Genomic DNA, 12,464 nt, shown 5'->3' with positions numbered 1-12,464 from the left:
AGAAGGGTGGTGCGACGTCCTGTTGTGTTCTTTAACCCCCCAATGTAGCACAAGTAGACTTTATATTTCACAGTAACAGTTTTTCGTCAGATCTTTTTTAGAACACAACGTTTCCTATTGCACCTGAAGGCAGCTTCATTTCACGGAGAAAGAGAGAAAGTAAAAGACGAGCGAGAGACATCGACTGTGCTTTGTTGTTTGGCAAACATTTAGCGGTTTCTCAAACTCCTGGGCAGTTCAGGGCTTGTATTTGGTGTTTTAAAACTTTCTTGTGGAAGCGATAGAGGCAGTGATGTAACTGTTTACTGTACGGGATTCTCACACCTCCACAAAACGCAGCGCGATGTGGGGTTGCGTTTATCAAAACTTTTTTTTTTTGCCATTTACTTGCAAGAAAGGCGATCACCAAAAGGCTCTCACTAACTTTCAAAGGTTGTAAACTTTTGGAAGTAAATCCTTCTGCTTTTACCCCTTGATAAGTACCAACATGTTTTCCGTTGGAACAAGTCAGTTATAGATTTAGATTTGAATGTTAAATTGCTAGCGGTTTCTGATTGGCTACTGTCAGTGTTTGTAATACCTAATTAAAGTTTGAATGTTACATATCTAGTCGTTCTGATTGGCTGCTGTTACCTAATTTAAATTGAATGTCAAATGGTTGCATTTTTTTTTAAACACCTGTAAATATAATTTCTATATCCACATGGCTTTTTTGATACCTGGGAAACTAATAAATATGTTGTTTGTCATTCAATGATATGATTTGTTGATTATTTGTGATAACAACAGTAACAACAACAGGCCTAATATTACGGCGTAATCATTAATATTCGGGGCAACTAGCCTACATCTTATTCCTTGGGGGGCGGTTAGGGACCTGGATAATGGATAGGGGGGCACTGGCACAAAAAAGGTTGAGAACCACTACTCTATTGGCTGTTAACATAAAAACACCTGTCCTAACAAAATAGCACAGAACAGTTTAACCACCAGGTGGGCCGCGTGAGAAAAAACTTCCTTCCTTAAAGTCTTGATTCTAGACAAACATGATGAAATCATGAATGTTAAAGTATGGGTTGGTCTGCAGGCAAACATATGTGGCCTGCATTGGTCATACACAGGCCAGCTCTGCTTTGATCGAGAATCAGCGGAAAGAACAGAGAAACAGGATGGGCCCTCGGTCCAAAACATCCCAGACAGAGATAGAGGAGGGGAGAGGGATGGACGAAGACATAAGCATGTCAGCCACTGAGAGGACACAAAAAACATCTGAGTGTGTGTGTGTGTGTGTGTGTGTGTGTGTGTGTGTGTGTTGCTCGGGCAGTGTGGGCGTATGTTTCTAATTAGTATATCATTATTATATCCAACTGTATGGTAGATTGGGATGTTTTTTTTAATGGCAAAAAAATAAATTACTAAGCCTGGTCAATACAACCAAAAACCAAGATAAAAGGATGAAAGATTAAAAAAAAAAAACATATACACATTTACCTAGATTTACCTAGCAATACATACAATGAAATCCAAAAAGAAGTCAGTTTTTATAGAAGTCGGTCTGTATAAAAACAATCCCAAATTTAAAAACTGGATGCCTACCCAATAGTCAAATTTTCGGGTCCAGTCCTAATTTAATTAATTGGTTATTTATAAGAAAACTCCACAGTAAAACTTCCCATTTACTAAAATTAAGTTATATTTTCTGCCTTACTATAACATAAGTGCAATACAAGTATTTGAACAGTTTGTTCACATCTACACATCAGGGTTGCCACACTTACAGCGACAGTGCAATAGAGCAGTGGTTCCCAACCTTTTTTCCTTGGCGCCCCCCTCTACTTATGTCTAAGAAAAGCTGAGCTCCCCCTCCGAAACCGAAGTTGAGGTAACTCTCGAGATAGAGCCTTACTTTCTTTTTTGATACAAAGGAGTTATCAGCACTTTTACATTTCTCCGCCATGTTTCATTCATAAAATAGTGATGCCGTGGCGGCAGGAAAAATGAGGATGATAGGAGCTAGCAGCTGACCTGATGACAGCAAGGGCCCCAGGTTAAGAGGTCCCGGAGGTTTGGCCTACTAAGTAGCCTGCCTACAATTGTAAGCAAGAACAAAAATACATAGTTTTATACAGACTTTTGTATACATTATATATTCTAGTGTATTATCATAATTTGTTTAACATGTGCAAATATATATTTTTTTTTACTTCAACCTCAAACCAGATAAAGACTTGCACACCTCCTGTGATCTTTGCCGCCCCCCTGAGGGGTCCCCGGACCCCAGGTTGGGAACCATTGCAATAGAGGATATGAATGTGACATCACCGTACACAGAAGTCACTATGGTTCACTATCCTGAATGGCAAAAACGCAAACATTCACCATCTGCCAGGTGCAGTCACATGGAAAAACAAACACGCCATGGTAAAGAGTTGTTGTGCAATCACTGCGCAAACAGATCCAGCAAAGAAGGCAGGCACAGGTTTGTTTTTTTCAGAACCACCACACCACACAAGATTGTAATACATTAAAAGAGGAAAATATACAGTATCAGTTTAGTGAGATAATTCAAATCCTGGCACTGAAACATTCATACGTGGCTGCCATTCTGCGTCAGATATGTTGCATTTTCTATTTGGACTACTCAGTGACTTTGTGCATTTAGGGTTCAATTAAAGCCTCTGAACACCCACGCAGGTGATTTCAGTTATTCTGGCTGATTAGACCTCTGCTCAGGTTGAAGGAGGGCTGGAGCTTTAATGGGAATGTAGTAGGTCACAAATCTTCATCTACCAATAACAATGATAAAGGTGTCATTTGTCCTGCCGTAACAGGTGCAACAAAGCTAACAAGAGACTCAGGAAGATGTCAATCAGTCAGTCTGGGAAGAGGTCCAATCATCCAGATTAACTGAAAACACCTGTGTGGGTGTTCAGAGCCTTTAAGGTACATAAATGGACCTTTTTCACAGCAGACATTTTGACTTGTCATAGTAGGAAAAGCACAGCTGAAATGGCTAACCTTAACGATGGCTCAATTCCATCAAGTGTCCCAGTAAGCTATTTCAGTGAGTCAGCATGCTCAATACCAGGGCCTCTCCTAAGTGGAATGCAGCCATCATTAATGGTTTTGAATTCACCTGTGCTTTTCCTACTATGACATGTCAACATGTCTGCCGTGAAAAAGGTCTATTGACAGAACCAGCAAAATGTCATTGACAAAGAGCCTGCTCAGACAGCCATCAGACATACGAATCACTTGTGAAAGATCTGACGAAGACTACTGTGTAAAGCTGACCGAAGATTGGTGCACCACCATTTCTCTAACAAAAAAACCCACACATATCCACTTTTACTGTTATCCAGCCATTGTGTTTTGAAGAATTTGTACTTTATGCACAAAAGTAAGCACTGATGCAAATATGTGGTGTATAATCTAAAGCATGGATTCATTTGTGTACTATAACTTCTATTTAGTTTACTGTGAACGTGTTCTTACCTGTCCATCCTGACCAAACTGCACCTGGTGGATCTGGAGATTTCCCTGAAATAGAAAAGTGACATGTCATGTAAAAAGCCTGATACCAATATTATATGTATACACCGAATTATTTAGCCATTTTAACCAGCAAACATAAAGCCCCTTTAAATGATACATCTTGCCCATTTCTTTGCCCTCCTATTGGCCCTAACCTGCATGAATTACTAAAACCTGCATTGTCATAAGGTGATTCAAGCCATTAAATAGTGCTAAACTGAACTCTTGTTATCAACAGTGACAACAGAGTTGACAGTGTCAATATCTGAGGTGTATCAACTGTTTCCAGGACTCTGCACATTCAGGGTTTGGCAGAGGAGTTTTTCATGAATGTGAGGTGGAGGCAGCGTCCTTGTATATACGTCAACGATATGTCATTTCCCTTGTAAACAAAAACAGAAACCCGTTCGCAAATGTATAAGCCCAACGCAGTCTCATCGAGATGCAATGACCACCGTAAAGTCTCTGAACACCCACAGTGATGTTTACAAGACCACATAAGAGAGGACATCATACAAGCCATATTTAGCCAACCCCAACTTTCAGTTGTTTTATCTTGCTAATTGTATTTTATGTATATATCAAATGCTGTCGGAGAGGAGTGTAATCTCTCAAACAGCTCATTTCCTTTTTTTAAGCACGCTAAAACCAATGTCTTTGATGAAAAGGGCCCGTTCTCAATGAAAACATATTCTATGAGTGGCAGTTGGGAGAAGTGGGATTTTGTTGCTAAGCTTTGAACTCAAAAAAACAAACAATGTCATGAAATAGGAAGGAGAGAGGGAAAAAAATCTGGGCGCAGCCACAAAGAGCAGGAAAGGCTTTAGAGCTTTTCTGCCTCCACTTAACTCTCTCACTCAATCCTGCATCTCTCCTCCGAGTTTCCTTCGGCACAACTGAACGGGAAATAAGAAAAACACTTGATCAAGGTGTCGATTGCTTTTGCACAAATGTCAAGCTGTCATGTATGGGTGACACGTATCATACACAGTATGTGATTAGATGTGTATGTGTGTAGTGCATAGACTGTCGACTTGAAATAAATCTCTCTTCCACATCCTCAAAACAATTACCAACAATGATGCTGATGTGGAAATTCCTCTTCAGCAGCTGTGGTTTGGAGTTAGATTTTGATTTCAACTAGCAGGCCAATGCTGGGTGTGCAAGCAGAGTGCCTCTCTGGTGAGGGACATGTGTCATCTGGGCAATATGTCCAAACTAAATTTACAGCGGGGTAAATAAGTATTGAACGTGTCAACATTTTTCTCAGTAAAGATATTTCTGATGGGGCTATATAGGCATGACATTTTCACCAGATGTCAGTAACAACCCAAGTAATCCACACATACAAAGATATCAAAACAAATAAGTCCATAAATTAAGTTGTGTGTAATGAAGTGAAATGACACAGGGAAAAAGTATTGAACACACATGCTGAAATGTAATACTTAGTAGAAAAGCCTTTGTTGGTAATGATAGCTTCAAGACGCCTCCTGTATGAAGAAAGTAGTCGCACACATTGCTCAGCTGTGATTTTTGCCCATTCTTCCACACATCTTCAAGGTTCCGGGGGCATCTTCTATGAACTCTGATCTTCAGTTCTTTGCAGAGGTTTTCAATTGGATTCAAGTCAGGTGATTGACTGGGCCATTCTAACAGCTTGATTTTCTTTCTTTGAAACCAATTGAGAGTTTCCTTGGCTGTGTGTTTGGGATCGAGAGTCAGGTCAGGTTGGAAAAACCTGCTACTGGTATCACGTAGCCCAGTACTACCTGTCTCATGGTCGAGTACTCCGGCGACTAATCTGGAGCCCTCATATCCCTGTATAGGGAATGAGGAGGGTGGGTGTTCACCCTGGCAAATCTAAAAACAAAACTTGCCTTCAAGGTAGGATGAACTCTTTGAGTCAACAGCCACACATCAACAATGGAGCTGGGATCCCATTGAGGCAATTGTACCTAGCATAGCTTATACTTTTGCCATTCCCTGCATCTGGATCTTCTCGTAGACGTACTGGCTGTGCCTGTCCTCTGACCCCGAGAACTTCAGAAAAGAGAAGCCCTTGATAAGTGAGAGGACCACCCAAGGTAGCTTTAAAGTCCTGGCAGCAACTTTCGCATCTTAGCGCCATGCATCTATGCGTCAATCAACCAACCAACCAACCAATGCAGAGGAAACCTGCGTCTGTAACTCATCCTTGCAGGAAACAATACCCAGGATGAGATAGTTACCGGTTATGAGCCAGAGTGTAGGTGAGGACACCGAGAGTGGGAGGGATTACTTAATCTCATGGTAGCTATCGCCCGCTAAAAGCCAGGCAGCCCCTGGCCAGTAAGGTACTCCAACTCACCAACAAACTGTCAGATGGGGTGGTCTGACATGTTTTGACATAGTCCACAGAATATCAAACTACTTTTCTCTACATGGAACGTTAGGACAATGATGACCGGAATGTTAACAGACCATGATCTGGACCCTGAGAGAGATGGTGCCAGGAAGACCGCTGTCATTGACAATGAACTATCCCGGCGCAAAGTGCACATAGCTGCTCTCCAGGAAACAAGACTTGCTGGTGCTGGAAGTATCAAGGAACAGAACTATACCTTCTTATGGTTTGGCAAGTCTGCTGATGAACCCCGTCTCTATGGCACTGGATTTGCTGTGAACAACATCCTCATCAACAGCATACAGACACCTACCGCTGTTAGTGATAGAATATCCACTCTTAAGCTCTACACTTGTCAAGGAATGATCAAAGTCATCTCTGCTTATGCACCAACACTCGTTGCTCTATCTGCTGACAAGGACCTCTTCTACCACCAACTTGAAGGTGCAATGAAGACCTCCACCAACTCTGAGCGTTTGGTCCTCCTGGGACCTCGTGTTGGTGACGATTACCAAAGCTGGCCTGCTTGTATTGGGAGGTTTGGTGTGGGGCACATGAATGAGAATGGCCAACGACTGTTATAAATAACCTGTGTATTACCAACACCTTATTTCCCTCAAATAGACACAGGAAAATGACTTGGTGTCACCCTCGTTCTAAGTCATGGCATCAGCTTGACTTCGTCATCATATCTCAGAAGCAAAGGAAGGAAGTACTGAACACTCAAACCTACCATAGTGCAGATTGTGTACACAGTATGGTTGTGTCAGTAATGCTGCTTGAACCTAGACCATATCACCACCAAGTTAGACAATTTTTTTTGGAACCAAGGGGAACACCTGCCATCAGACTCTTTCAAGTCTCCCTGCCTCTCGGTGTCATTGCCATCTCAATATTGAACCTGACATAACTGAAGTGATAACTACAATCTCAAACATGAGCAAAGGAAAATCTGCTGGTGCAGATGAAATCCCAAGTGAGCTCTTGCAGGCAGGGTTACTGCCACTTGCCAACCATATACACAATCTCATCCTGAAATGCTGGGCAGCCAAACAGGTACCGCAAGATTTTAAAGATGATAAAATCACAGTACAAGAACAAGGGCTATCGAGGAAACTGTAATAACTACCGTGGCATCTCCCTACCTAGTGTCACTGGAAAGGTACTTGCTAGAATCCTGCTCAAACGTCTTCAGGAGATTGCAGAGGAGGTATACCCAGAGTCACAATGTGGATTCAGACCACAGCGCTCCACCACCAACATGATATTTGCTGTTAGACAACTGCAAGAGAAATCACGAGAACAGCGACAACCACTCCATATGGCTTTTGTAGACCTCACGAAGGCTTTTGATTATGTCGACAGAGACTCACTATTCCTAGTGCTCCAGAAAGCTGGCTGTCCCCCAACTCTGCTATCACTGATCCAATCATTCCATGATGGAATGCATGGTAGAGTACAGTTTGATGGCAAGCTTTCTGAAAGTTTCTCAATCAGAATCAGAAAAGCTTTATTGCCAAGTACGTTTACACATACAAGGAATTTGTTTTGGTGTTGTAGGAGCACGTCACACATTCTCTAAAATAAGTTAAACAAGCAGGTTAAACAGAACAAACAAGTATAAATATATGTGTATATATATATATACACACACAGAATGTATTAAAAATAAGAGAGTAATAGTTAAGATAAAAAGAGCAGATTAAGTACAGTGGCATGTAGAGCCAGAGGGGGGGTGTGGAGAGAGTCAGGGTGGTTTCCGGGCCTTGTTGATAAGGCTAGTGGCAGAGGGGAAAAAACTGTCCTTGTGACGTGAGGTTTTTGTCCTGATGGACCTCAGCCTCCTGCCAGAGGGGAGTGGCTCAAAGAGTTTGTTGCCGGGGTGGGAGGGGTCAGCCGCAATCTTTCCAGCACGCTTCAGAGTCCTGGTGGCGTAAAGGTCCTGGAGCGGCGGCAGATTGCAGCCAATCACCTTCTCAGCTGACCGAATGACACGCTGCAGTCTGCCCTTGTCCTTGGCTGTGGCAGCAGCGTACCAGATGGTGATGGAGGATGTGAGGATGGACTCAATGATGGCTGTGTAGAAGTGCACCATCATTGTCTTTGGCAGGTTGAATTACTTCAGCTGCCGCAGGAAGTACATCCTCTGTTGTGCTTTCTTGACGAGGGAACTGATGTTCAGCTCCCGCTTGAGGTCCTGGGAGATGGTAGTTCCCAGGAAGCGGAAAGACTCCACAGTGTCAATTGTGGAGCCACAGAGGGTGATGGGGGCAGGTGGGGCTGGGTTCTTCTTAAGTCCACAACCATCTCCACTGTCTTTAGAGCATTGAGCTCTAGGTTGTTTTGCTTGCACCACTTCACCAGGTGGTCAGCCTCCGACCTGTAGGCGGACTCGTCACCATCAGAGATGAGTCCGATGAGGGAGGTGTCGTCCGCAAACTTCAGAAGCTTGACAGACTGGTGACTGGAGGTGCCGCTGTTGGTGTACAGGGAGAAGAGCAGAGGAGAAAGAACGCAGCCCTGAGGGGATCCGGTGCTGATGGTCTGTGAGTCGGAGAAGTCTTTCCCCAGCTTCACATGCTGCTTCCTGTCAGACAGGAAGTCAGTGATCCACCTGCAGGTGGAGTCAGGCACACCAAGCTGGGAGAGTTTCTCCTGAAGCAGAGCGGAGATGATGGTGTTAAAGGCAGAGCTGAAGTCCACAAACCTGCCACCAGGATCCTGGCGTAGGTTCCTGCGGAGTCCAGGTGCCAGAGGATGTAGTGTAGGGCCAGGTTGACTGCATTGTCTACAGACCTATTGGCTCTGTAGGCAAACTGCAGGGGGTCCAGGAGGGGGTCGGTGATGGCTTTGAGGTGAGAAAGCACAAGGCGCTCAAAGGACTTCATAACCACAGAGGTCAGGGCGACGGGTCTGAAGTCATTAAATCCTGTTGTCCTTGGCTTCTTGGGAACAGGGATGATTGTTGAGGTCTTGAAACAGGCACGTGACATGTCTCCAGTGAGGTGTTGAAAATGTCTGTGAACACTGGAGACAGCTGGTCAGCGCAGTGCTTCAAGCTAGATGGGGAGACAGCATCCGGTCCAGCAGCTTTCCTGGGGTTCTGTCTCCTGAACAGTCTGTTGACGTCTTCCTCATTGATGGAGAAAGTCGTCACTGAGATGGGTGGGGAGGTGGAGGGGGGGACCTTTAAGGTGGGGGAGGTGGAGGTGATGCACTGTAGCTGGAGCTGTTGGGAAGTGTCGCGGGGGATGGTGTCAGGGAAGACCCTTTGTTGGGAGGTGTTGAGGAGGATGGTGTCAGGACCGACCCATTGTCCATCAAAGGTGGACAATGGGCTGATGTATGACGTCACAGCCTCTGTGTACTCATCCAGACTGTTGGTTGCAGTCCTGAACACATCCCAGTCAGTGGAGTCCAAACACGACTGGAGATCCTCCACAGCCTCACTGGTCCACTTCCTTGATGTCCTCAATACAGGTTTGCAGAGCTTAAGTTTCTGCCTGTAGGCGGGGATCAGGTGGACCATGACGCTGTCAGATAGCCCCAGTGCAGCACTGGGGACGGCGTGATAAGCATCCCTGACTGTGGTGTAACAGTGATCCAGAATGTTCTCCTCTCTGGTCGGGCATTTAATATGCTTCTATATTTAGGTAGTACATGAGTGAAGTTTCCTTTGTTAAAGTCTCCAAGGACAATAACAATAATCAAGAGAGGAGTAAAGCAAGGATGCGTACTGGCGCCTACACTCTTTAGCATATACTTTTCATATGTATTCCAGAAAGCCTACAAAGATATACATAACACCACAGGAGTCTCATTACTATCCCGAGATGATGGAAAGTTTTTCAACTTGGCCCGCTTCAAGGCGAAAACCAAAACACAGCAGTTTATTATCCGAGAACTACTCTATGCTGACGATGCTGCTCTCTGTGCATTATCTCCAGAACAGCTCCAGACCCTACTTGACAGCTTTGCTAAATCATGTGACCAGTTCGGGCTTACCATCAGCCTGAAGAAAACTGTCACCATGTCACAGGCTGCTGAATCTCACTCATTCACAATAAATGATATCACTCTTGAGGATGTGGAAAAGTTTACCTATCTGGGATCCACCATGACGCGCAACACCACACTAGACCTGGAAATATCCACTCGTTTAGGAAAAGCAGCCTCTACTTTTGGTCGTCTAACCAAACGAGTCTGGGGGAATATACATCTATCTGTGCGAACTAAAGTTAGAGTGTACGAAGCATGTATACTGAGTATACTCCTATATGGATCTGAAACCTGGCCTACATATCACCCCCAAGAGAGTAGAATCAGTGCTTTCCACACAAAAAACCTGCAGTTTATTATTGGAAAGACCTGGGAGAACAAGATGACGAATGAAGAACTGTTCACTGTCACAAATTCTGAACCCGTCTTCAAGGCTGAAATTCAATCGTTTGAGATGGGCAGGCCATGTCAACAGAATGCCACGATCTTGCATTCCCCACTCAGTACTACATAGAGTATTGGAGGAGGGAACTCGGCATACGGGCAGACCTAAACTGTGCTTCAAGGACGTGTTAAAGAGAGATCTCATAGACTTTGACATAAAACCTGAGAGATGGACAACACTGTCACGGAATCGTGACCAATGGACAACAAGCCTCTACCACGGTAGAGCATATGACCAAGATAGGAACCTACAGAAACTGAGGAAGAGACGTCTTTGCTCAGCTAACAAGAACTAATATGTGATAATATGTGAAAAGCGCCACGCATCGTCATTCATGACAGAAGCATGAGAAGTGAGTGTTTGGGATCATTGTCTTGCTGAAAAGTCCACCATCGTTTCATCTTCAGCATCCTGGTGGATGGCAGCAGATTGTTATTCTTATGTCACGGTACATTTCTCCATTCATCCTTCCTTCAATTATATGAAGTCTGCCAGTGCCAGATGCTGAAAAACAGCCCCACACCATGATGCTCCCACCTCCAAACTTCACTGTTGGTATGGTGTTTTTAGGGTTAATGTGCAGTGCCATTTCTCCTCCAAACATGGTGTATGCTATGACAGCCAAAGAGTTTTGATTTTGGTCTCATTTGACCAGATTCTATTCTCCCAGTATGTCATTGGCTTGTCCAGATGTTGTGCAGCAAACTTTAAGCGAGCTTCCACATGCCTTTTCTTGAGCAGTGGTGTCTTGCGTGGTGTGCGTGCATAGAGGCCATGGCGGTTGAGTGCATTACTAATTGTTTTCTTTGAAACAACTGTAACTGCTTCTTCCAGGTCTTTCTGAAGATCTCCATGAGTGGTCCTTGGTTCTTCGACAACTCTTCTAAGTATTCTATGGACTCCTCTGTCAGAAATCTTGTGAGAAGCACCTGGTCGTGGCCGGTTAATGGTGAAATTATGTTCTTTCCACTTCCGGATAATGGCCCCAACAGTGCACACTGGACCTTTCAGAAGTTTAGATATCCGTCTGTATGTTTTTCTACAATAAGCTTGCGAAGGTCTTGGGACAGCTCTTTGCTTTTACCCATCATGAAATGCTTCTTGAATGACACCTTGGTAATGAGAAACCTTTTTATAGGCCATCAATTAGGACTAATCCAGTTGATATTAATTTGTACTAATAGGGGGCAGGATTGCTTCCTACATACTGAAAGATTTCAGCTGGTTTATTGGCTTCCCATGCCTTTTTACACCCCTTTTTCTTCATGTGTTCAATATTTATTCCCATTATCATTCCACAACTTTTTTCATGGACATACATGTTTTGATTTCTTTGTATGTGTGGATTACTTGGGTTGTCACTGACATCTGGTGAAAATGTCATTCCAATTGCCCCATCGGAAATATATTTACTGGCAAAAATGTTGACGCGTTCAATTATCATTCAATCGTTCAATCATTATTATTCCTGCTGTATAACCTCATACAAAAGCAGGCGGCTATATAAACATTACAAAACATCTGCACAAAGGTAAGCACTGATACAAATATGTGGTTTACAATCAACAGCATGGATTCATCTGTAAACGTAAACTTCTATTTAGTTTACTTTGAACATGTTCTTACCCGTCCATCCTGACCAAATTGCAGATTATACACCACATATTTGCATCTGTGCTTACTTTTGTGCAGATGTTCTGTAATGTTTATACACTCACCTAAAGGATTATTAGGAACACCCTACTAATACCGTGTTTGACCCCCTTTTGCCTTCAGAACTGCCAAAATTCTTCGTGGCGTTGATTCAACAAGGTGCTGGAAGCATTCTTTAGAAATGTTGGCCCATATTGATAGGAAAGCATCTTGTAGTTAATGGAGATTTGTGGGATGCACCTCCAGGGCACGAAGCTCCCGTTCCACCACATCCCAAAGATGTTCTACTGGATTGAGATCTGGTGACTGTGGGGGCCATTTTACTACACTGAACTCACTGACATGTTTGAAAAACCTATTTGAAATGATTCAAGCTTTGTGACATGGTGCATTATCCTGCTGGATGTAGCCATCAGAGGATGGGTACATGGTGGTCATAAAAGGATG

General features: G+C 43.6%; 1 protein-coding gene across 3 annotated transcripts in view; it reads right to left on the bottom strand.

The window, feature by feature from the left end:
- The window catches only part of banp (BTG3 associated nuclear protein), a 49,476-nt gene that overhangs the window by 19,644 nt on the left and 17,368 nt on the right, over positions 1-12,464 (bottom strand). For all 3 annotated transcript variants that reach the window (XM_078256703.1, XM_078256701.1, XM_078256702.1), the window contains one exon: positions 3,496-3,540. In XM_078256703.1, coding sequence (XP_078112829.1) covers positions 3,496-3,540 — 45 coding nt within the window. The remainder of the gene's footprint in view (positions 1-3,495; positions 3,541-12,464) is intronic.

The sequence above is a fragment of the Sander vitreus genome, chromosome 8 (assembly GCF_031162955.1).
Source record: "Sander vitreus isolate 19-12246 chromosome 8, sanVit1, whole genome shotgun sequence".
NCBI lineage: Eukaryota > Metazoa > Chordata > Actinopteri > Perciformes > Percidae > Sander > Sander vitreus.
Note: the sequence above shows the minus strand (reverse complement) of the source record. Positions and strands in the feature narration are given on the sequence as shown.